The sequence below is a fragment of the Oncorhynchus gorbuscha genome, linkage group LG12, assembly GCF_021184085.1.
Source record: "Oncorhynchus gorbuscha isolate QuinsamMale2020 ecotype Even-year linkage group LG12, OgorEven_v1.0, whole genome shotgun sequence".
Taxonomy (NCBI): Eukaryota; Metazoa; Chordata; class Actinopteri; order Salmoniformes; family Salmonidae; genus Oncorhynchus; species Oncorhynchus gorbuscha.
The window spans coordinates 59,575,342-59,600,696 of NC_060184.1; the positions used below are offsets into that span (position 1 = coordinate 59,575,342).

General features: G+C 40.6%; 2 protein-coding genes across 10 annotated transcripts in view; one reads left to right on the forward strand and one right to left on the reverse strand.

Moving 5' to 3' along the window:
- The window catches only part of LOC123991177 (glycogen debranching enzyme-like), a 23,906-nt gene extending 20,619 nt beyond the window's left edge, over positions 1-3,287 (reverse strand). The window contains exons 1-4 of one of the 2 annotated variants that reach the window (XM_046292479.1): positions 2,860-3,287; positions 1,725-1,935; positions 1,027-1,196; positions 274-477 (exon numbers count right to left, since the gene is read on the reverse strand). In XM_046292479.1, coding sequence (XP_046148435.1) covers positions 274-477; positions 1,027-1,196; positions 1,725-1,935; positions 2,860-2,941 — 667 coding nt within the window. In that variant the 5' untranslated portion in view covers positions 2,942-3,287. The remainder of the gene's footprint in view (positions 1-273; positions 478-1,026; positions 1,197-1,724; positions 1,936-2,859) is intronic. The other variant, XM_046292478.1, reaches the window with a different exon arrangement.
- frrs1b (ferric-chelate reductase 1b) lies at positions 2,961-25,355 on the forward strand. Of its 8 annotated transcripts, XM_046292486.1 has the most exons (18): positions 2,963-3,088; positions 3,258-3,317; positions 17,054-17,155; positions 19,323-19,518; positions 19,872-20,026; positions 20,271-20,365; positions 20,545-20,704; positions 20,852-21,034; positions 21,219-21,317; positions 21,495-21,645; positions 22,066-22,179; positions 22,371-22,486; positions 22,678-22,764; positions 23,629-23,726; positions 23,846-23,904; positions 24,106-24,249; positions 24,798-24,865; positions 24,979-25,355. In XM_046292486.1, the coding sequence occupies exons 4-18, from the start codon at positions 19,323-19,325 to the stop codon at positions 25,069-25,071; spliced, it is 1,818 nt and encodes a 605-aa protein (XP_046148442.1). In that variant the 5' UTR covers positions 2,963-3,088; positions 3,258-3,317; positions 17,054-17,155; the 3' UTR covers positions 25,072-25,355. The 8 variants fall into 8 exon arrangements, with proteins under 8 accessions (XP_046148446.1, XP_046148442.1, XP_046148439.1 ...); XM_046292490.1 differs by lacking the exon at positions 17,054-17,155 and having other exon boundaries at positions 2,961-3,088; XM_046292487.1 differs by lacking the exons at positions 2,963-3,088; positions 3,258-3,317 and adding an exon at positions 7,913-8,238 and having other exon boundaries at positions 16,956-17,155.

Below are 25,355 nucleotides of genomic sequence, written 5' to 3' on the forward strand. Positions count from 1 at the left end.
CTCTTCATGAAACACTATCTTCTGAAGAGCTTAGAGATGAGATATCCTGTCTCTATAAATGGCAGCATGGATAGGTATGTTACATATCCATGCGGTACGTTACGTAGCCTACCACACCACCATTCACAAAATGGGAATGCATTCATCCTACAGTGTCGAGACAGTGTGAGCCGATGCTCATGTGTAGAGTTCACCAAATGATGCCCTATTCCTTTAATAGTTAATGACTTTTGACCAGGGACTATAGTAGTGCACTATATACTAAAACAATACCTGTATGGTTGTAGACCACGTCAGTGATGCAGGCCATGTTCCACTCTTTCTTCAGTTTCTCCACCAGGTTGCCCACATCCTTCCAGGTGTAGTTCTTCCCTTCAGTAGAGAACTCTGGGTTGAGCTCCAGTTGGTCGGCCAGAGAATAGCAGGAGCGAGACAGCCCTAACTTCTGCAGCGGGGTGAAGTGGATCATGTTATAACCTAGGGAGAGAGAGAGAGTTTAGATAAAAATATATTATGAATGAGAAATGTGAATCTATGAACCCACAGTAACAATTATGCTATCGGTACGTTACATGTTTTGCAATGAACCCAATGTGTGTCTGGACAGACAGATATTAAGAAACGGCAAACACTGCAAATATTTTTCGCAGATATTAGAATGGGTCAATGCCCACCAGTATAACCAAACAGATCTCAACCACTGTGTGATTATCCCCCTTGTACAGCACAATCTATACGATGAACCAATAAAGATGAACTCTGTATTTGTTAGTATCTGTACTTTTGAACTGCAGGCACATGATTAAGAACAAGCAAAAACAATTGCTGTGCTTTCAAAAATAATCATTTACTTCAGCAATTTAAACCAAATTAAATATGTGACAGTGTGACACTTATGAGTGAGGACAGGAATTTTTCCTGACCACGTAACCCGAGCAGGAGAAAACCCCATTTATACTGACGAAGACAATAGCCATGCTTCTGAATGTTGGCCAGCTGACTATGGTATCTCATTCTGCCCCTCACCGGTCTCCTTGGCAACCCTGAGCCTGTCCTGCCATTCGTCCAGAGGCCCCAGGCACTTGGCCAGGTATGTCTGAATGGCAATACAGTCCAGGGGTAGGACATGGTTATCAGCACCCACACGCAGCACTGGGTCCACCACTATGTAGCCACTACCAGTCTTCTCTTCAGTCCTGGGAATCACAGACCACATCAGGCAATACAACAGGCAACGGGATCAATCAACAGCATAACGTGTATGGGATAAAAGGGTTGACTATTGAAGTTGAGCCCCAAAATCACCTGTAGTTTTGTTAAATAATAGTATTTATTATTCAAATTATTATTAGGGTTATAGGGTGCTTATATAGTCCTGTTTCACTGCATGTGCAAGTGGGTAACCTGTACAAGTGTGAGGCGTGAAATGGAAATACGTTTTTTGCATATCTCACTCCCCCTGAGACACTCTCGGGAGACTGGTGTCACAGACAGGGATTTAACTGTGATTCCCCAGTTTACATTGTGACTCTTATGTCTTGTTTTCAATCGAACACATCATGATTAGATGTCAGAAATCAAAAGAACAGTGCATAAACAGTGCTGGCTTACCACCACCACATATCTAGTACATTTTGATTCAATGTGAAAGTACTGCACACAGAACAGTGAACGGGAATCTATGTGTGTACACTCCTTCTGAACAAGAAACAGTGCTTTCTTACCCAGCACAAAAGTAATACTGGTAGGACCCTGCCACCTGCAGGTCCAGTTTGCAGTACTTGTCTGAGTCATCCTCTCTCCCCGTTGGGTTTATCCAGTTCAGAGGCCAGAACTTAAGCCGGTCAAACTTCTCTCCCTCCGCAGGGTAGTTAGTGTGGACCTGCACACGCCTCCCCTGCAGAGTGGGCCCCAACCGGAACTGGAGCTCAAAGCCTAATGGTAGAATAATAATAGTATGTCATTATCATTACATAATAACAAGTAATACACAAGCAGGATATGTGCTAAAAGCATTGCTGGAGTCCACAGCGAAATCAGAAAGGTTCACCCTGGACAATGACTGGAACTAATAATGTCCTAATGGGAAAAATGTAAACTTGGAAAACACATAGGCAGCTGTTATGGTGTCCTGCCAATCAAATGTGCATTAAAACTCAGTTTAAAAGCAAATCCAATGTCTTAAGTGATGCCCGCCCAAGCAATCGATCTTGCCAAACAGTAGAAACAGTACAGCTAAGCCACAGAGAACACAAGGCCTTTTACCTTGCTATTTATAGCAGCAAACTTTTCACTAGAATATTTCAAGATAGGCTACTTCACTCAAGTGTCAAATGCATAGCAATGTTCAGCCCATGCCTAGCCTACCACTCCCCCATGAACTAATTGTGCATTTCAATGTCTATATTTTCAACAGCAGGAATAATATCCATCCTGGGGGTAAAATAAAAGCAAGATAGCACCATACAAAAAAAAACAATTGTCTGATAATGACAAACTTCAAATAGCCTATAATTCGCAGGACTGTTTGCAACAAACAACGCATACAAAGTTGTATAGCGGCAGAATAAGATACTGCAGTGAGCAATTTGATTATGTTTTTCACTCACCACCACGTTAATTAAAACGTTAAGAATAAACTACGTGGTTAGTTGATGCATATTCTGCAGCTAGTTAGCGAGGTGAATTGGTCATGCTACTTTGTATGCGTTGTTTGTGGGCATCCTTGTACTTTACGACGTTTTTGGAACAGATTCCTGTTGGAACGTTCCACAAATTATACCCAGTAGTTTTTGTTTGTATTATTCGCAAGTGCAAATGTGAAGTTGCCCAGGATTTGAATGGCCATTGCCTACATACCTTGCTCTAGTCGGAACAGAGTCCTCTCTAGTCGCTCCATGTCATTCAGGAACAGTACTCTGGTTTGTCTGCTTCGAACCATTTTGACGTTCCTTTTTTAGGGTGTCCTTTTCAAGCAGGAAGCGGTGCCCCCAGATTCCTACATGACACTCACTTCAATAGGGGGAGAGACCGAAGTCATGAGAGATAACGCCACCGTGTGAAAGAGCACGCTATCCTGCAGCACAACGTAAATACATTAGGCTAGCCTACGTGAATGTATGTGTGTCCATGGGTTTCATATGTACGTAACTGGCCACGGTAGCCTATTCATAAATGTCTCTCTCTAAACGTAAGGAACAGCATAGGCCTATACATGTCGCTTTTATTGCTGTTCACACACGTTCATGATTTTTCAGATCCCCATTAGCTGTTCAAGAAGTCGGAGAAATTATTCCTGGGGACCACATTCATCAAAAGTAAGTTCAATAATAGTTGATCTCTTACTAAAAACAACACCAAAACTGTTTGGCTGTATTGAAATATAGATTTATATTTATATATTCAGCCCTGGTAGAAGAAACGACACATTGTAACTATGAACGAGTTTACACGTTACAATAGTTGCAACATAATAGTAACATGTTTCTTTGCTAGAGGTGAATCATCTTGTTTTTCCGAGTGCTCACTGCCAGTGTTGCCAACTCATTTTCAGGGCAGGTTGATTTGTTGCTAAATGACGTTGTGATGTCATTGCGTGATAACGTAAAACGGTGTCATTACGTAGAATACACGTTAACGTTACTCAAATTGACTACATTGATATCAAAATATTGACCCCTGATACGAAGCTTGGTAGAGCATTCTACTGGAAGCTAAATAGCTCATTATTAAATAATGATATAGTTAAATTTGAGGTTAAAGATCTGCTCTCACACTTTTGGGAAAGGGCTTGTAAAGAAAAATCGTGTTGCAAGAACTGGGAGCTCTTTAAATTTGAGGTGTCCAAATACCTTAGAAAATATGGTAGTAATCTTGCTAAGACCAGAAGAGCTGAGGAGGAAAATGTGATCATTAAGATAACTTCCCTTTCTCAGAGGTCCCCAGCCGACCTCTTGGGGGAGGAGAAGATGGAACTAATTGAGTTACAAAATAAACGGGATAATACAGTATATATCAATTAAAAGCAGAAGGAGTCTTTATTAGATCTAGGAAAAAATGGATTGAGGAGGGAGAACAGTATTCATCCTATTTCTTTAGACTTGAGAAATTTCACTCTAAAAATAACACTATCCATAAGTTAAACATTGATGGTGTTATTACAGATGACCAAAAATTAATTGCTAAATACTGTAGCAATTTTTACAGAAAATTGTATAGCTCTACGTACCGTCAGGAATCCACAGATATGTTTTTTAACTCAATGAATAATGTTCACTCTATCAGTGATAAAGAATCTAAACAGTGTGATTAACCCATCAAAGTTGAAGAGATTATAGAGTCTATCAAACATCTAAAGAACAATAAATCACCAGGTGTTGATGGAATTACATCAGAATTTTACAAATTATTTTCTGAACAAGTAGCTCCCTTCCTATTTGAAGTCTTTTTTAGAGAGTATTAAAGACAATGTTCTCCCTCCTACAATGAGTCAGGGGTTAATAACACCGATACCTAAGCCTAAAAAAGAAGTGCTGCTCATCGATAACTGGCGTCCAATTTGTCTTCTTAATAATGACTATAAGATATTAGCCTTACTACTTGCAAAAATAATTAAAGAAGTCCTGGATGCAATCATTGATGAAACACAGTCTGGCTTCATGAGGAACAGACATATTTCTAACCATGTCAGACTAGTATTAGACATACTTGACTACTCAGACCTAATAACTAAGGATAGCTTCATATTATTTTTTAGATTTTTATAAAGCATTTGACACAGTAGAGCATCAGTTCCTCTTCCACTCCCTTGAGAGACTTTGCTTTGGGGAATTTTTCTGTAAGGCTAATAAGACTCTCTATGCAAATGGTAACAGCTCTATCAAATTGAAACATGGCACCTCAACTAGATTTGAGTTAAAGAGAGGAATTAGGCAAGGTTGTCCTATCTCTCCATACCTGTTTTTATTAATCACCCAACTTCTTGCAAATTCTTTAAATATTATTCCTGTACAAGGTATTTCCATAGCTGGTAAATCAATTATTATAAGCCAGCTGGCTGACGATACTACACGTTTTCTGAATGACGCTAACCAAATTCCCATATCGATCAATGTGATACAATCCTTTTCCAAAGCATCTGGTCTATATCTTAACATTAATAAATGTGAACTCATAGCTGTCAAAGATTGTGTGACACCTTCATATTGTGGTATTCCAGTAAAAGAAGAACTTACATATTTAGGCATAACCATTACAAAGGATCAGAAGTCTAGAGGCTTACAAAATTTTAACCCTCTTATTAAAAACCCCAGAAGAAACTAAATCTAAATCAATGGCTACAGAGGGACTTATCTTTAAAAGGTAGAGTCCTAATAACCAAGGCTGAAGATATCTCTAGACTAACATATGGTGCTCTATCTTTATATCTTGACAGTAAAATAAGCAAGGAGATAGACCAGATGCTTTTCAACTTTCTTTGGAGAAACCGTACCCATTACATTAGGAAAACTGTTGTAATGAGCACTTATGAGAATGGTGGACTGAATTTTCTGGACTTTACTACTTTAAATAATACTTTTAAGATCAATTGGATAAAACAATTCCTAAGAAGACCCACTTATATCTGGAATTGTATTCCTCATCATGTCTTCTCTACTTTTGGTGGCCTTAACTTCATGTTGTTTTGCAATTATAATATTGACAAAGTTCCAGTGAAACCTTCTGCTTTTCATCGGCAGGTTCTCTTGTCATGGTCCTTAATTTATAAACACAATTTTTCTCCACACAGATATTATATATGAAATAATCGGGATATATTGTATAAAAATACCTCATATATACCTTAAATTGGTTCCGAAATAATATCCTATTGGTGAGCCAACTGGTAAATGCAGAGGGTCTTTTACTCAGTTATAAAGAATTCTTATCACTTTACAAGGTCCCTGTAACACCTAAAGATTTTGCAATTGTTTTAGATGCCATTCCCTCAGGTGTTGCTATGTTATTCAGGAACGTGTCAAGACCTGACCCTCAGAGCCTACCTTCTATTGACCCTGTTGACTCATCAGTAGGAAAGATTTGTTTCTCTTTTGGTCCATTCCACAACAGAGCGATACGATCCTTACTTCAGCAGGATATTGTGTCTATACCTTATGTCGTGCCTTATTGGAATGGATTTATTGATAATATCTGTTGGGAAAAAGTTTGGATGTTGCCACACACATACCTACTTGTTAACAAAATTAAGGAAGTTTCTTTAAAAATTATTAATAAATATTATCCTGCCAACCACTATATGAAGAAGTTTAAGGAAAACATCAACTCAAATTGCTCCTATTGTAATGACCACCCATAAACAGTGTTGCATCTTTTTTGCATTGTATGCATGTAAGAAAACTGTGGCAAGACATCAGTAGGTTTATAATTGAACACATTTATGAAGATTTTACACTATTGTGGAGAGATGTACTGTTTGGATTCTTTACATACAATATAAATAATCTGAAACATTTTTATGTAATTAATTTCATTATTCTTTTGGACAAATTTCATATACACAAATGTAAATTTACAAACAGAAAACCACATTTTCGTACCCTACAAAAAGAAATTGAACTGTATTTTAAGACGGTTAAATGCTCTACTAACAAAAAAGCTATTAGAATTGTAAGTATATGCATGTCCCTTAAGGTCCTTGTGTAATTGTAATGTGATATTGTACCCCCTAGCTCGATTTTCCATTGTTTGTAATCTATGTATGCTTGTGTTCCCTCATGTGCTTTATGTATTGATTTGTTGTTAATAAAAATAAAAAAATTAATTAAATTAAATTAAAAAAATACTCAAATTGACTGGCCATCTCGGCAAAAATTATGATTTGACATTTGTTCAGGTACAGAGTCCAACTCTTTTCTGTACCATTTTGATTGAGACATGTTGATTTATGTTGTAAGTTCTGTTCAAGATCAAACATGCTTAACCAACTATATTGGGTTTGGCTCGTTGAACCCGTACTACTGCTGCTGCTGCAGTCAGCCAACAATGATTTGCAATTTGCTGAAATTGCTGCTTGCCACAGCTCACATTGATGTGCCATCCTGGTTGAGCTGCACTACCTGAGCCACTTGTGTGGGTTGTAGACTCCGTCTCATGCTACCACTAGAGTGAAAGCACCGCCAGCATTCAAACGTGACCAAAACATCAGCCAGGAAGCATAGGAACTGAGAAGTGGTCTGTGGTTATCACCTGCAGAACCACTCCTTTATTGGGGGTGTCTTGCTAATTGCCTATAATTTCCACCTGTTGTCTATTACATTTGCACAACAGGATGTGAAATTTATTGTCAATCAGTGTTGCTTCCTAAGTGGACAGTTTGATTTCACAGAAGTGTGATTGACTTGGAGTTACATTGTGTTGTTTAAGTGTTCCCTTTATTTTTTTGAGCAGTGTATATTCATCTAATATGAAAGTTGTTAAAACAATCAATATGTGTGTTTCTTTTAAGGTCTTTGTATAATCTGTAATTTGTTGTACCTCCTATCATATGTTATCATTGTCTATTTATGTACTTATTGTATGTATACAGATTTTTCTACATTGGTAATAAAACATTTAAATTAAAAAATATATAAATATATATACAATATTATATATTAATATATATATATATTAATTATTTAATTACAAATTAAAAAACGTCATATGACATGTGGTCGGATACGCCGTATGGATGGTGTGACGCAATCGCGGAGCATCGAGGCACGCCAGGCCAAATTGAGCTCTTTACTTCATAGCTATGCGTCTCTCAAACGTTGTAACAATGCGGAGGGCGCTATATTGACATGATTGGTTAACGGTAGGTGAGGGCGGGGGGTCCTGTATAAACACACACTCACTTCCTTAACAACTTCCTTCCCAACAGCTCTGCACTGCTCAGCGAAGCTGACGTGCGAGCACAAGTTAGCCAGACAGACTACTATACTTCATGATCAGAATACAAAACCAGAATGAACTGGTAAGAGACACAGTCTTACTTAGGTTGTGCCTGTTGTTCATATGGTTATCTGCCCTCATTCATTGATCACAAGCGGTCACTCGGCTCTCTTGTCAATATAATAGATACTCTTTGCCTTTACATCTCCTCAACCAATCAACACTCACTGAGTAAGGACAGCCCCCCTTTCCGTTGGCTATTTGCCGACGGACTTGAATTTGGTTTCAAGAGTTGAGTGAGACAAGGTAAGGTATGCTCAATTACATTTATTTTAAAGAGTGAAATAGATAAACATTCTTACTGTCCTGCAATAGGTAATATAGCCTACCGTTCTTCACACGAAATCGTATATAAGAGAGCATTGCGAATTGTTTTGGTTTCTTTAGTTTACAGAACACACTCAATAAAATATTTGTTTTGACAGTGGTGTGTGTGTGCAGGTAAGCACAGTCGGTTATTATGACCCATCCTCTACATTCCGATTTTACCTAAAGGAATCATTGCTTTGGTCTTATTTGCCAATATTGTTTGAGCTGTCAATGACGAGCATATTTAGAATACAATGGATTCACTGATCAACAATTGTGTTAAAGAATGAGATTTTCTGAAGAAATATTCAACGCCAAATGTAGCTTTGTTAGAATTAGGCCTATCATTGGCAGTGAGTTAAATGTATAGATGTAAAAAAGGTTCAATAACTAAGGCAAAATCGGTCCCATTCCTACATATTGTAGGCTACTGCTCTACGCATTATGTATTTGTCTAACAATTTATATTTATATGTTTGAATAAATTGTTACATGTACCCTACTGGGACCTGTAGGCTATAACTATAAACGGTAAACTCGTGTTTCAAGCAGCCACTACAGTTGGTCATGAGACTACTCGTTTTTGTAACAACCACAGTTCAGTTATTCTTTGTCTACAGCAGACTGATAGAACCAACTAACTGTACATGGGAAGTCGATTAACATTTCTCTTCCCACCGTCTTAAGAAAACACCATAAGATATTACTGTTGTGAGTGTGAGCAGTATTTTGGGGGGTTCGCTAACTACCTTTAACGCACAGTATAGTATCTTGCACGGGAAGTTTTGTTAAGAGCTCCGATGCTTGTTCTGAACAATAAATCAGATCGCTTGCGTTCCGGTTTTGGGGACGTATGTTCCCACATGGCCATATCTCCACGTTACAGCGCGCGTTTACGAAAGACAAACAACCGGAAGACACGCGAACACCTGTGCAGATCCTCAAAGTTCTACAGCTGCACCATCGAGAGCATCCTGGCCGGTTGCATCACCGCCTGGTATGGCAACTGCTCGGCACCCATCCGTAAGGCACTACAGAGGGTAGTGCATTGCACCCAGGACTTCACTGGGGCCAAGGTTCCTGCCATCCAGGACCTGTATACTAGGCAGTGTCAGAGGAAGGCCCAAAAAATTGTCAGACTCCAGTCACCCAAGTCATAGACTGTTCTCTCTGCTACCACACGGCAGTCGGTACTGGAGTGCCATGTCTAGGTCCAAAAGGCTCATTATCAGCTTCTACCCCCAGGCCATAAGACTGCTGAACAAATCATAAAATCCCCCCCCCCCCAACCCTTTGTTTTTACACTGCTGCTACTCACTGTTATTATCTATGCATAGTCACTTTACCCCTACCTACAAATTACCTCAACTAACCTGTACCACCACATATTGACTCGGTACCGGTACCTCCTGTATATAGCCTCGTTATTGTTATTTTTAATAACATTTTTACTTTAGTTTATTTAGTAAATATTTTCTAAAACTCTTTCTTGAACTGCATCTTTGGTTAAGGGTTTGTAATTAAGCATTTCACAGTTAGGTTTACACCTGTTTTATTTGGCGCATGTGACAGATAACATTTTTATTTGACTAGGTGTATTGATACACCATCGAAAGTGTAAATAATAACTTCAACATTCTCAAATGGATATTCCATTTATGCTTTTCTTTGTGGGGTACAGAGATGAGGTAGTCATTCAAACATCATGTTAAGCACTATTTCACACAGAGTGAGTCCATGCAACTTATTATGTGACATTTTTACTCCTGAACTTATTTATGCTTGCCATAACAATGGGGTTGAATACTTATTGACTCAAGACATTTCAGCTCGTCATTTTGTATTCAGTTATACACATTTCTAAAAACATAATTCCACTTTGACATTATGGGGTATTGTGTGTAGGCCAGCAATGACAAAATCTCAATTGAATCCATTTTCAATTCAGGCTGTAACACAACAAAATGTGGAAAAAGTCAAGGGGTGATAATACTTTCTGAAAGTATTCGCACCGTAATGGAAGAAGGTCACCAGAAGCATATTGTAAATGGATAAATACTGTCGGCTGCAACTGTGATAAAGCCTGTTAGAACAGTGTATATTTGTATATAAGTGTATATTTTACATTTGTGAAATTATTCTGATGTGATTTGAAAGTAAAGGGCTTTATGTTTCTGAAACTAACATACGGTCATTGGACCTTAAGGAGTAAGAGTAGGCTCCCCGAGAGAACATTCTTGGGCAAGTCATGAGAATACTGCTTGTTGTTATCTGTGACAACCAGCTCAGTTTTTCTTTATCTGTAACAGACTGATGAGGTAAATTTCCCTTTGCTTCTTGAATGTCCTATATCTTGAAAACTTGACTGCTGAATTGCAAAACATTTTTTAACTGTCTCAATAGTAGACTAATGAAAAAAATATCAAGATAATTATTTTGTATATTTTTCCTTTTAAAGGGCAATTCCATTACTTTTCAACCTTAATGGTTATCTCCATCACAAAACTAATGTCTACATATTTGAAAACTGCACATTTTCTATGTTTTGTGTAAAAAGAAAAAAAGTTCTACATCATGCAAAGCCAGAACCCTCTTTCTAGAAACTCATTGCAGGTTTTGAAAACACTTTTTGCTCTTAATCCTACCCTGTGATGACGCAGAGAAGCATTTTATAGGATCTTTCTTCTCATAGAAATGCTTTTTTTCCCGATTATGTAGACACTGGTTTGGTGCGAGGGCCATAACTAGGGTTTGAGTTTTAGTGAGATCCGGAAGGAATAACTTTAAAAAATATTTGTTTGAAGTTAATTTATTGCATTGCTATACAACAAACAAAAGAACACGTTTCAATGCTATTTGGAGAACAGCAAACACAAGAAAAAATCACCCCAGCCATTATCACATTGGCTGCTCAAGATTCATTCATTTCAGTCGATTTACAAAACAAACACAAAGCCCATCTATACAATTGTAATGTTATACCCTTGAAAGGAGGGAAATATGATAAATGTTTCACACTGACATGTAGCATCGGCGACGAAACAAAAACACGAAATTTTTAGGACTCTATTGTTTACATTTTGATTGCATTTTAAATGTCGTCCTATAGGGAAGATGTTCATACTGAAACAGATCTTTTTTAATGTTTCTATCATGTTTGATGAGATTAGTGCAGAATTTCTCAGGGGACCACAAATGGGGCCCAGACCCCAAGTTTGGGAACCACTGTACCAACCTCGCTCTCTGTGCTTGCTTGCTTCCTCTGTCTCTCTCTGCTTTAAAAAATATATATATATTTATTTCACCGTTTATTTAACCCGGTAGGCCAGTTGAGAACAAGTTCTCATTTACAACTGCGACCTGGCCAAGATAAAGAAAAGCAGTGCGACAAAAACAGAGTTACACATAAACAAATGTACAGTCAATAACACAATAGAAAAATATATGTACAGTGTGTGCAAATGTAGAAGAGTAGGGAGGTAAGGCCATGGAGGTGAAATAATTACAATTTAGCATTAACACTGGAGTTGTCGATGTGCAGATGATGATGTGCAAGTAGAGATACTGGGGTGCAAAAGAGCAAGACTATAAGTAACAATATGAGGATGAGGTAGTTGCGTGTGCTATTTACAGACAAGCTGTGTCTGCTCTGACAGCTGGTGTTTAAGTTATAGAGGGAGATATAAGGCTTCAGTGATTTTTGCAATTCGTTCCCGTCATTGGCAGCAGAGAACTGGAAGGAAATGCGACCAAAGGAAGTGTTTGGCTTTGGGGATGACCAGTGAAATATACCTGCTGGAGCGCATGCTATGGGTGGGTGTTGCTATGGGTGGGTGTTGCTATGGCGACCAGTGAGCTGAGATAAGGCGGGGCTTTACCTAGCCTAGACTTATAGATGAACTGGAGCCATTGGTTTGGTGACGAATATGTAGTGAGGGCCAGCCATCGAGAGCATACATGTCGCAGTAGTATATGGGGCTTTGGTGACAAAGCGGATGGCACTGTGATAGCCTACATCCAATTAGCTGAGTAGAGTGTTGGAGGCTATTTTATAAATTACATTGCTGAAGTCAAGGATCGGTCGGATAGTCAGTTTTACGAGGGTATGTTTGGCAGCATGAGTGAAGGAGGTTTTGTTGCGAAATAGGATGTCGATTCTAGATTTAATTTTGGATTGGAGATGCTTAATGTGAGTCTGGAAGGAGAGTTTACAGTCTAACCAGACACCTAGGTATTTGTAGTTGTCTACAAGTCAGAACCATCCAGAGTAGTGATGCTAGTCGGGTGGGAGGGTGCAATCGGTTGAAGAGCATGCATTTAGTTTTACTTGCATTTGAGAGCAGTTGGAGGCCTCTGAAAGAGTGTTGTATGGCATTGAAGCTTGTTTGGAGGTTTGTTAACAGTGTCCAAAGAAGGGCCAGATGTATACAGAATGGTGTCGTCTGCGTAGAGGTGGATCAGAGAATCACCAGCAGCAAGAGCGACATCATTGATATACACAGAGAAAAGAGCTGGCCCGAGAATTGAACCCTGTGGCACCCCCATAGAGACTGCCAGAGGTTCGGACAACAGGCCCTCCGATTTGACACACTGATCTCTAGCTGAGAAGTAGTTGGCGAAGCAGTCATTTGAGAAGCGAAGGCTTTTGAGTCTGCCACTAAGAATGTGGTGTTGACAGAATCGAAAGCCTTGGCCAGGTCGATGAAGACTGCTGCACAGTACTGTCTTTTATCGATGGCGGTTATGATATCGTTTAGGACCTTGAGCGTGGCTGAGGTGCACCCATGACCAGCTCGGAAACCAGATTGCATAGTGGAGAAGGTAAGGTGGGGTTTGAAGTGGTCGGTGATCTGTTTTGTTAACTTGGCTTTCGAAGATTTTAGAAAGGCAGGGCAGGATGGATATACTGTAGGTATATAACAGTTTGGGTCTAGCGTATCTCCCCCTTTGAAGAGGGGGATGACCGTGGCAGCTTTCCAATCTTTGGAGATCTCAGACGATACGAAAGAGGTTGAATCAAAAAAATAATAATAATCAAAGCAAATTTTATTGGTCATATACACATGGTTAGCAGATGTGATGTTCACCTATAACTGCGTGGCCATGCACACCTGGAACTCAATCATCGAGTTTGCAGCCGACACTACAGTGGTAGGCTTGATTACCAACAATGACGAGACAGCCTACAGGGAGGATGTCAGGGCCCTCTGAGTGTGGTGTCAGGAAAATAACTTCACACTCAACGTCAACAAAACAAAGGAGATGATAGTAGACTTCAGGAAACAGCAGAGGGAGCACCACCCTATCCACATCGACGGGACAGTAGTGGAGAAGATGGAAAGTTTAAGTTCCTTGGCGTACACATCACGGACAAACTGAAATGGTCCACCCACTCAGACAGCATGGTGAAGAAGGCGCAACAATGCCTCTTCAACTTCAGGCGTCTGAAGAAATTTGGCTTGTCACCTAAAACAAACTTTTACAGATGCACAATCGAGAGCATCCAGTCGGGCTGTATCACCTCCTGGTATGACAACTGCTCCGCCCATAACCGTAAGGCTCTCCAGAGGGTAGTACAGGATGCACATTTCTGTTTGAAAAAGCTAGCCTTAGCTTTCCTAACAGACTGAGTATATTGGTTCTTGACTTCCCTGAAAAGTTGCATATCGTGGGGGCTATTTCGATGCTAATGCAGAACGCCACATGATGTTTTTGTGCTGGTCAAGGGCAGTCAAGTCTGGGGTGAACCAAGGGCTATATCTGCTTCCTCCTGCATGCATCGCAGCCTGCCTCAGCCTCTCCACTGAGCTCCACATCACCGTCTGTCTCAGTAGCATACTCTCTGTAAAGTTTGCTTCTTAATTCATCCTTCTAGCTGGCTAAGTAATACTAGCCAGAGCGCTTCAACATTACTGTAATAGAGGTCTCTGTCGTCAGATACCCACCTGACTGAAATATCTATAAGTGACTATTTACTACTTGTGCACTCATTCTCCGAGAGTCATTTTTTGTTTGTTTGGGATGTCTGTAGACACATTAGGAGTCGTGGGACGGTTTTAAAATGGCCTTTTGTCTGGCATCTTGCAAAACATAGTCGCTTCTAGACTATTTGCCTATTGAGCCAACTGTGATCTTGGGTAGTTCCGCGTTTCCCTCGACCTGTGCCGCGAGAGTGCGTAGTTAGCCGTTTAAAAGAGTGGTGAATGTGCTGCTAAAAAGGCAAATCAGGGGACGCAGGCGAACATAACAAACAAACCACTGTTCATGATTCCACTCTTTTGCAAAGAGGCAGGTGCGATTAGAACTCAGTCAGATCAAAAATATGAGCATTCTGAGCTTTGATCGACGCTGGGAGCAATATTTAGATGTTGACCCGTAATTGTTTTTCTTTATTTTGTACTTTGTTACAGCCTGAATTCAAAATGTTTTTTTGACCCATTTACACACAATACGCAATAATGATAAAGTGAAAACATGTTTTTAGAAATGTATTGAATTTTTTGCACATATATAGAAAATGAAATGCAGAAATATGTCATTTAAATAAGTATTCGCACCGCTGAGTCAGTACTTTGTAGAATGACCTTTTGGTGTTGATTACAGCTTTGAGTCATCTTGGGTATGACTGTATCAACTTTCACATTTGGATTTGGGGATTTTCTTCCATACGCATTACCCTCTGTGGTGCCTTGCGGTCAGAGGCCGAGCATTTGCCATACCAGGCAGTGATGCAACCCATCAGGATGCTCTCGATGGTGCAGCTGGAAAACATTTTTGGGGATCTGAGAACCATTGCCAAATCTTTCCAGTCTCCTGAGGGTGAATAGGTTTTGTCGTTCCCTCTTCACGACTGTCTTGGTGGGCTTGGATGATAGTGGGAAGAGTTTGTTGGTGATGTGGACACCAAGGAACTTGGTTGAGCAGCTCTCAACCTGCTCCACAACATCCCCATCGATGAGAATGGGGGTGTGCTCGGTCCTACTTTTCCTGTATTCCACAATCATCTCTTTATTCCACTGTTGTAATCAGCAAACTGAATGATGGTGTTGGAGTTGAGCCTGGCCATGCAGTCATGAGTGAACAGGGAGTACAGGAGGGGACTGAGCAAGCACCCCTGAGGGGCCCTCATGTTGAGGATCAGTGTGGCGGATGTGTTTTTACCTACCCTTACAACCTGGGGGTGGCAGGTCAGGAAGTCTAGGATCCAGTTGCAGAGGGAGGAGTTTCGTCCCAGGGTCCTAAGCTTAGTGGTGTGCTTTGAGGCCAATATGGTGTTGAACGCTGAGCTGTAGTCAATGAATAGCATTCTCACATAGGTGTTCCTTTTGTTCAGGTGGGAAAGGGCAGTGTGGAGTGCAATAGAGATTGCATCATCTGTGGATCTGTTGGTGCATTTTGCTAATTGGAGTGGTTCTAGTAGGGTTTCTGGGATAATGGTGTTGTGAGCCATGACCAGCCTTTCAAAGCATTTCATGGCTACAGACGTGAGTGCTTACGGGTCGGTAGTCATTTGCGCAGGTTACCTTAGTATTCTTGGGGCTAGGGACTATGGTGGTCTGCTTGAAACATGTTGGTATTACAGACTCCGACAGGGAGAGATTGAAAATGTCAGTGAAGACACTTGACAGTTGGTCAGCGAATGCTCGGATTAAATGTTCTGGTAATCCGTCTGGCCCAGTGGCCTTGTGAATATTGGCCTGTTTAAAGGTCTTACTCATATTGGCTGCGGAGAGCGTGATCACATAGTCATCCGGAAAAGCTGATGCTCTTATGCATACTTCAGTGTAACTTGCCTCAAACCGAGCATAGAAGTTATTTAGCTCGTCTGGTAGGCTTGTGTCACTGGGCAGCTCTCGGCTGTGCTTCCCTTTTTGTAGTGTGTAATAGTTTCCCAGCCCTGACACATATGACGAGCATCGGAGCCTGTGTAGTAGGATTCGATCTTAGTCCTGTATTGATGCTTTGCCTGTTTTGATGGTCCGTCGGAGGGCATAGCGGGATTTCTTTATAAGGTCCTTGAAAGCGGCAGCTCTACCATTTCGCTTTGTGTGAATTTTGCCTGTAATCCATGGCTCCTGGTGGGGGCTGTACGTACGGTCACTGTGGGGACGACGTCCTCAATGCACTTATTGATAAAGACAGTGACTGATGTGGTGTACTCCAATGCCATCGGAAGAATCCCAGAACATATTTCAGTCTGTGCTAGCAAAACAGTCCTGTAGTTTAGCATCTGCTTCATCTGACCACTGTTTTTATAGACTGAGTCACTGGTGCTTTCTGCTTACAATATAGCTCATTTAGTGCGGTTTAAGTTCCAATCTCGCTCTGTGGTGGAATGTAGACACCTACGAAAAATACAGATAAAGTCTCTAGGTAGTTAGTGTGGCCTACAGATTATCATGAGATACTCTACCTCAGGCAAGCAAAACCTTGAGACTTCCTTAGATATCGTGCACCAGCAGTTGTTTACGCAAATGCATAGGCCCCTGTCCCATGTCTTACCAGAGGCTGCTGTTCTGTCTCGCAGATAGTGTTTGCCAGTTGTGTGCTAATGTCGTCGTTCAGCCACGACTCTGAAAGACTAGACATTACCGTTTTTAATGTCCCATTTTGAAGGATGTACGTGCTTTCAGTTCAACATATTTATTTTCCAGCGATTGAACATTCACTAGCAGAACGGAAGGCAAGGGCAGATGAAGTCACTCGTCGCCTGATCCTCACAAGGCACCCTGATCTTTTGCCTCAATCTCAGTTTCCTTCTCCAGCGAATCACGGGGTTTGAGCCTGGTCGGGTGTCTGCAGTGTATCCCTCGTGTCCGACTCCTTGAAGAAGAACTCCTCGTCCAATTTTGAGGTGAATAATCCCAGTTCTGATGTTCAGAAGCTCTTTTCAGTCATAAGAGACGGTAGTAGCAACATTATGTACAAAACAAGTTACGAACAACGTGAAAAAACTAACAAAATAGCAGGATTGGTTGAGAGCCAATAAGACCGCAACCCTACCCTCCGGCACCATCACCTGTACACATAGGTTGACAATACACAGGTTGACAAAAAATGTGGCTCAATTCAGTTGTTTCAGAGTCCTGCAATAAGAGCTACGACACTAATGTTCTCTGGGTGTCACTGAGTAGACTGATTCACAATCCATAGGTAAGGCTGTACAGTGAAATAAGTATGCCCCCAATGCAATTCTAAAGTATAATACATCCAGTGTGATTTCAACAGATTTTTGTCAAATTAACAAATTGTCTTTTGTTGATTTTATCTAACAACATTCCGACCTTGTTTAGCATGATCTATAGAATTATGGCGTAATTATACTATTTGTATTAATTTGCATTGCTGTCGATGACATACTTTTATTTTGAAGGCTAACCGCAAAGTCCACTATTGTGGATAATCCTTATTGTGGCTAGCTTCACATAGATCGGTCCGACCACCATTAATCAAATAAGAACTGTCTTATAAATTCTGGTTATTTTAGATGATTACACCTAGCTATATAGTTAGCAAACTATAGATACTAAAACAGATTTGTTGTTTTGCTATGTTTTTGGGGAAGAACATTGTTTGCATCCATGCGCTAGCAAGGTTTTTTTATTGACCAGCACTATGGGTGCGCGAGACAACTTTACCAGCATCATAGCATACGTATCGATGAATCGTTATGACATATGCAGTGTAATCAATGAGTAACAACTACCTAAAAGTATGAACGCGTTAAATTAAAATGTGACATGCAGTCATATTCAGGTCCTGATTGGTCAACAAGCTTAATTGACACGTGAAATGTTATTTGACACGCAAAGACACAAACGGCGTTCCATAGAATGAGAAATCCTGGTTGAGAATGAAACGACTGAACAAATGAACAATGAAACAGCACAGCAAGTAAATGAAATAAATATATAGATTTTGATGTTTTACTGGTAATGGGGATATACGTAAATGCCAAGAAAATATATTTTTGTTCTCTGTGTGTGTGACATTTTTATTTAACTAGGCAAGTCCGTTTAAGAACAAATTCCTATTTACAATGCCGGTCTACCCCAGACGACGCTGGGCCAATTGTGCGCCGTCCTATGGGACTCCCGATCACGGCCGGATGTGATACAGCCTGGATTTGAACCAGGGACTGTAGTGATTCCTCTTGCACTGAGATGCAGTGCCTTAGACCGCTGTGTGTGTGTGTAACTATTTAACTGTACTAGAATGCTTAAAAGGACATTAAAATGTTAAATATCGAAAGACGCCATTACTATTGCTCTCTATTGGACACACCAAACATTTTTTCACAATGAGCAATCGATTTGAATTTATACAGTTAGAAATTCCTTGGCTTTTAAAGACTGCAAAAGGCATAATTGGCTGACCTTAAATCAAATGCTAGTGTAAATGCTAGTGTAAATGCTAGTGTAATTATTGATATGACTGTGAGCGTTTACCAAACAAAGTAAGGTGAAAGACTCCTTGCATATCTCCAACCACAATGGCTATTGTGATGTTATAAATACTGGGGTAATCCTCCATCATAATAGGTAACATTTGGGTTTAGATTAAGTAACATGTAGACTATTAAATCGGTGCAATAGCAGGAGTATAAGGGGAGACATTAGCCCAATTAGGCCCAATGGAATGCCCACACTGTGCAAGGATGGCGATAGGCCACATCCTCACACAACTGTAAATCGGAAGTCAACTAACATTTTCCTCTTCCCACTCTTTCTTTATGAAGTGCCTTCAAATAAGGTCAATATGGTTTTCCATCCTCTCTGGCGCCATACTGTAGGCCTATTATGTGTAAGCTATTGAGTAACCTAAGAATAATTTAGTCTTTTGGAAAAAAAAAAAAAATGTTTTTAAAATTGCAAGCTAGCTGAGAACCGGAATAAGCAAAGGTCTACCCATGACCAAAAATGCCATTAGTCAGTTATAGTATGTTGTATGACCCTGAACTCTCATACAAACTCCATCTTCATAACCTTCATTATAACCTCTGTATTGTCTTGTCTTTCCAGATGCCGGGTCCACATCTCCTGTTAGTGGTGGTGGCTGTGTGTTTAATAAAGACGGCCTCTGGCTTCGCCAATGGAAAAGTGTCTCCTGCGTGCGGAGATATGACACCACAGCATGGCCATGACTCCAGCTCTAAACCTGCCCCTTATAACATCACCCTGGACAAATCCACATTCAGCCCTGGTGACCATATCACAGGTAGCCTACTATATATTTGTTTCTGGTTTTATATAGGGATATTGCTGTTCAATACCAACATTAGTGTTCACATCAGTGTAAATGTGCCAGAGTTAGCAAAATAGCTCATTCTCATCCATAATCCCTGGAATATTTCAAAGAGCATATTTAACTGAAAAAGTTTAGTATTTTAGAAACAATCTCCTGCCAGTGTGCCGTTGAGCAAGTAAATGAACCCCAAAACTGCCCCCGGGTGTGCTGCACTGTGTCTTACCCATTCCTCCTACCTCTTTGTGTGTATTTGTGTGTCTCGGGGGGGGGGGGACAATGGAAAAATGAAAATGTCTTGAGTTTTTTTTACTTTCTATTAACAGTGACCTTACGGGTTGTTCCCACATCTGGGAGCATCTCCTTCAAAGGTTTCCTGATTGAAGCGAGGGATGCTGGGAACCCGGACGGTCCGGCTGTTGGATCATTCAGCCTCCTCAACCCTTCTGAGTCACAGCTCCTACATTGTGGCCACACACAGGTAGAGATGATGTTACCCGACCTCAATTACATACTACATGATTGCTGGAAACACAAGCTAAGTATTGTAAAGCTCTGGCTGTCTGGAATTACTATTTGGTTGCGTTTGAATATCAACAACCTTCACCAGCCATATCATTAGTAAAACAGACAAGATGCTACTTGTCTCAGCCACACACCTCCAATGGAGTTAGTACTGTGTAAGAGAAGTTTATTGTATGATAAGCAACCCTGTCATTTTGAAGGGATCTGCAGTAAGCCACACCAGCAAATCCAAGAAGACAGAGATACAGGCCGTGTGGGAGGCTCCAAAAAACCCCCCATCCGGTGTCCAATTTTTGTGCGTAATTATCTCCTTTATTCTCATTATGCCAATCGCTAAATGTGATATTCTTCCATTCTATTGCTAAGGTGTTGTTGATGCTGTACTGAATCAATGCTGACAGCTATGTAAGTTGCTGTGGATAAAAACAATCTTCTGCTAAATGACTTAATAATATCATTATATTGTTCTTTCAGGGCCACAGTGGTGCAGAAGTACAAAGTCTACTGGGTGCAGATCCCAGGGCCGGTGGTGTCTCTGAATGGGGCGACTAGGGTTCCACCACCAACCCCTACCCCCCCCACCACCACCACTACTGCTGCTGTGACCACAACTCTGTCTGCGCTGACCAGACCTGTGAGTCACTCACCACCAGGATTGTCTCTAAGTATAGAGAGAAGAGACTGAGGATGAATCAGCATAATGTGTACGCTGACCGACATGCTGTGGATGATGATTATGTGTGGTGGTGATGGAGAATTTAACCCTCTCCCTCTTCCTCAGTTCAGCTCAGAGGGTTGTGGTAGGAGTAAGTCCTGTCTGCGTGACCCTGTGGGATGCGACCCAGGCAGAGACCCCCTGTGCTTTTTCCTCTCCTTCACTCCAGAGGAGCGGACTGTGCTGTTTGAGCTCAGTGGACCAGCTGATGGATACCTGTCCTTCGCCTTGTCGCTGGACAAATGGATGGTTGGTATGACCCCAGAAAGACTACCAAAGAAGTAACCACTTGGAGCTTGTGTGGACTTAAATGATATGCCAAATCTTGGGCTACTATCTGTGGCATTTCAATATGGCATATGCACAGTGAGATTTGTTTTATGAAGCCTTACGATTATATTGTAACTCATTTGAGTTTTGTATTTATGTGTAGGGGAATGATGATATATACCTGTGTGTGAGCGATGGGGACAGTGTGGACATCAATGCTGCATATGTCTCTGGCCGAGCTCACCCTGAATTGGCCTCTGAGGTATACACAATTTATGTTTTGCAAAGTTCTGATAAAAATATGAAATAATAGTTTTGTGAATGTTTTTTTCTTTGTGTTATTTGTGTGTTGCTTGTTTGTTTTAGATGGTTGTTTCATAGATTGACCTCTATAGTACCTCACTGATCTTTGAACTATGACCTTTTGTGTTCTCTCCAGAATGTTCTTTCAGACACAGCTTGGCAGCTGGCAGATGGGGTCATTCAGTGTAGTTTCCGTAGAGACATACTCCTCCCCCGTCAGATTGAGAGCAGGTTCAGCCTGGACCAGAGCTACTTCTTGTTCATAGCCCATGGGAGGGCTGAAGATGGTATGACCATGTGTCTTTATGTAATGATTTTCCTATTTGTTTACCCAACCTTTGGTGTTATACTATAGTCTCATACATATTATTGATTATTACTATTGTGCCAGATATATTGTAGATGCTGGTACTGAACGTGACATCTACTGTGGCTAGATTAAACATTCCTGACCTCAACCTCTCATTGTTGACTCAGGTGTGGGCTAGGCTGTGCCAAGTGTTTTGAACGAGCTCACTGCTGTTTTGTACATGAGATTTCTGGTTTAAGCTGTGATTATCTAGTACAGTAGTCATACCTGCCATATGTGTGAATCACGTGGCAATAATAAAACATTGGTAAATAGTTCCAACATCTATTTACCACAGTGCTTAACTGGTGTTGGTCCCAGACATAGACATTATCTTCATCCTTCCATCCATCTTAAGGTGTGATCTATAGACATGACCGGCAGCCTCTGATATCCACTCATCAGACAGTCATCACAGGTCCCCCTGAGAATCTAGCTGGCTCCAGGTCTCCCCTGCTCATTAAGTTCCATGGTAAGCCTGTAGTTTACAGAAAGATGAGCCTTCTATTCATCTTGTTTGAATAGGAAGTGTTGCAACAAAGACACACATTTCATTACTTAATATAACACGCGTTTAACACTTAAGTTCCATACACTTGTTTCAGTAGATGTCTGGCTCATACAAACACAGAGAACTAAGTGTGCATCCCTCTGTATCCCCAGGTGTGTGTATGCTTGTGGCCTGGATGACGACAGTGACCACAGGTGTCATCATTGCACGCTACTTCAAACACGACTGGCCAGAAACGAGACTATTTGGACACAGGCTATGGTTTCAGGTAAAGACTGTTTGTTTAAAGTGTTTTGTCTTGCTGAATATATTTGGTTAATTCTAAGGCTTGTTATCAGAGATGAGTTAGTGATGGATAATCCTCAAACCACCATCTTTCTGAATTTCCTCCTGAAAACGAGTGTTATTTCAACCCGATTTTCACCATGATGATGTAGGATTTTGTGACTGTCTCTATAGGTGCACCGAGCCTTGATGACCCTGACCGTGCTCCTTACCTGTGTGGGATTCTCACTACCCTTCATCTACCGAGGCGGTTGGAGCAGGGTAAGACTGGAATACCTCCCCCGGTCATCACCACATGCTACACATCTGACAGTCAGTCACTCCATCTGTCTGTCTATATTTCTGGCTGGTTGGCCATATAGTGTGTCATTATAATTTAGCTGCTTGAGTGCCTGTGTGTGTGTCTTAGAATCAAATGTATTTGAATGTCTCTCTTAGAACTGAATCATCACCACTCAGCTGTGTGTCATGTTCTCCCTTTTCTCTCATGCTGCCTCCTCCACCAAGCTGTCTGTCTGCTTTAGTCATTCTGGCCCTGCTGGACAGAGAAGGACAAGAGTGAGAGTGTTGAGTGCTGTAGTTGAGCCAAGTAACCAATTATCACTGACTTACAAAGCTGAATAACTAGCGTTACTTCAGCGTAAGCATGTATGGGAGAACAATAATTTGTTGGAGTGACATTGATCGATGGTTGGAATTATCTGCACCTGTTTCTTTTTAAGGAAGGCTTTTTCAAACATTTGTCCACTTTGCGTCCTGCCAAAATATATATTTTCATTTTGGTGCTATCTCCCCCCCCCCCCCCCAGTGACCATTTAGAGGTCACCCTTCCCTTTACGTGCTACAGAGTCAGCTGGGAAGACCAATTTAGTATAACTGCCAAAAATTCCAAGGTATTTATTTTATGTTGCGGTTAACTGTATCTTGTGTGCCATGTCAATTCCTGTTATTTACAGGGACTTCTGTACCCTGGATCCATCGAGTTGATCCTCTCTTATCTTCCACTGTTGTTCAGATGTTCCTGTAGTGTTGTTCTCGTGTTTTCTCAGATGCCTATAGTGTTGTTCACCTCTACTGTGTCTAATTCTGTACTGTAATACTGTTGCTCTGCACTGTCTCCATCAGCATGCCGGCTCCCACCCTTACCTGGGCTGTACTGTCATGGCTCTATCTTTTATCCAGCCTATCATGGCCCTCCTCAGACCCGCCACAGACTCCTCACGGTACAACCTAAATCCCCCTACAGTGATCCGTTTCTGAGATCCGTCAAACATGTTAGCTATCTATATTGTGTATCAGGATCCAGGAATCAACTGTGCTGTATTTTACGGTCTTTCCACAGAAGGTACATATTCAACTGGATGCATTTGGGAACAGGCACTATTGTACGGGTACTTGCAGGTTAGAGATTCATCTTAATCTTAACAATGTTGACATGATGATGAAGACTATTATTATCTTGATATACGGATAATGATGCCAACAATAAAAGCAATGTTTAGTACAATGACTGCAACAGCAACAATGGTGTATCCAAACCTAGTGATTGCAGCAACCTTCTCTACCCTGTCAATCATAACCCCAGTATTTCTCCTGTTGTAGTTGTGGCCATCTTCCTGGGTATTCAGCAGCAGGCCTTGCTTCTCCCTGGCCCCTGGTCCACTGGTGTCCTGGCAGGCTGCGTTGTCTGGGGAGTCTTGGTAGACCTGCTACTTGAGTTCCACAGTAAAGTAGTCATCGTAACAGGTTGGTTTCTTTTGATTTATTCAGGTAAATCTTTTTTTTAAAGAATGAATTATTATTGACAATGACGACCTTCTCCATGCTGTTCTTTCCTTTCCAACAATTGTTAACTTTTAATATGTCCCCGGTTCTGGAACCGCTGAATTAGACCTTATAACAATGTCATTATTTGACTGTTTAATAATCAATGTTTTTTGCTTGGAGGGAACAAATCAATTAGTCTGATTCCATTAAGCATAGAAGAGAATTGAAAACAAATTGTTTGGTGCGTGGGCAGGAATGCTAAGCATGTTTAAATGTCAACAAAAAAAACCCACTAGTCTTCATAACGACAGATATGAGTATGTAAAATAACTTTTCACTTGTTGAGATGTCTTCCTTGATTACAGTAATATGTATTTCTCTTACAGTGATGTGTGTGTGTGTGTGTATATAAGGTTTAAATATATATTAAATTGTTATTTTCAGGGATGTAGTAGTCACAGAAAGCCATATGTCTCTATGTATTCTGAATACTGGAACTTTGTGGTAAATCTCTAACCTCTGTACAGGGAGGACTCTTGCTGAGGACGAAGAAAAGATTCTGGGTACTCACTCGGATAGTGAGAGACAGAGAAAGGTAAGCTTGAAATAAATGTATAAACTATGTATGTTCTGGATATATTTTTGAGAAGTTTTCTTTTATAATAAGTTTGTCCACGCTGATTTTATTTTTACTCCAATTTCTTTCAGGTATCTCGATTCAAAAAGATTGTCTTGGCTGTGTTCCTCGTGGGAAATGTTGGATTTTTGTCTGTTCTCCTAAACACAATAAGAAATGTGTGACTGGGAATCACATACTCCTTGTTAGGGGTCATTGTAGACAATAATAGTATAGATTATGTATTACTTAATTAAGCCATGTTGCTCTTTTTTACACACTACTGCCATTTCCTTTTTAAGATTCCACTGAACATATTAAAACGTGTCCTTAAAAAATGGTAAATGGATGAACAACATTTGTATTTAAGAACTAAATCTGTCTGCTTATTTGAATAAATATGTTACATCATCTTAAGATGCTCTATAAATCATTCCCCCCGTCATTAAAATAAAGACTTTTGAACAGA

Excerpts from the sequence above, each read along its gene's own strand:
- frrs1b (XM_046292483.1), top strand. The coding sequence starts at position 3,246 with ATGATTTTTCAGATCCCCATTAGCTGTTCAAGAAGTCGGAGAAATTAT. Across the intron at positions 3,318-19,322 it reads GGGGACCACATTCATCAAAA|ATGCCGGGTCCACATCTCCT; the intron begins GTAAGTTCAATA and ends TTGTCTTTCCAG. Across the intron at positions 20,705-20,851 it reads TGTCTGCGCTGACCAGACCT|TTCAGCTCAGAGGGTTGTGG; the intron begins GTGAGTCACTCA and ends CCTCTTCCTCAG.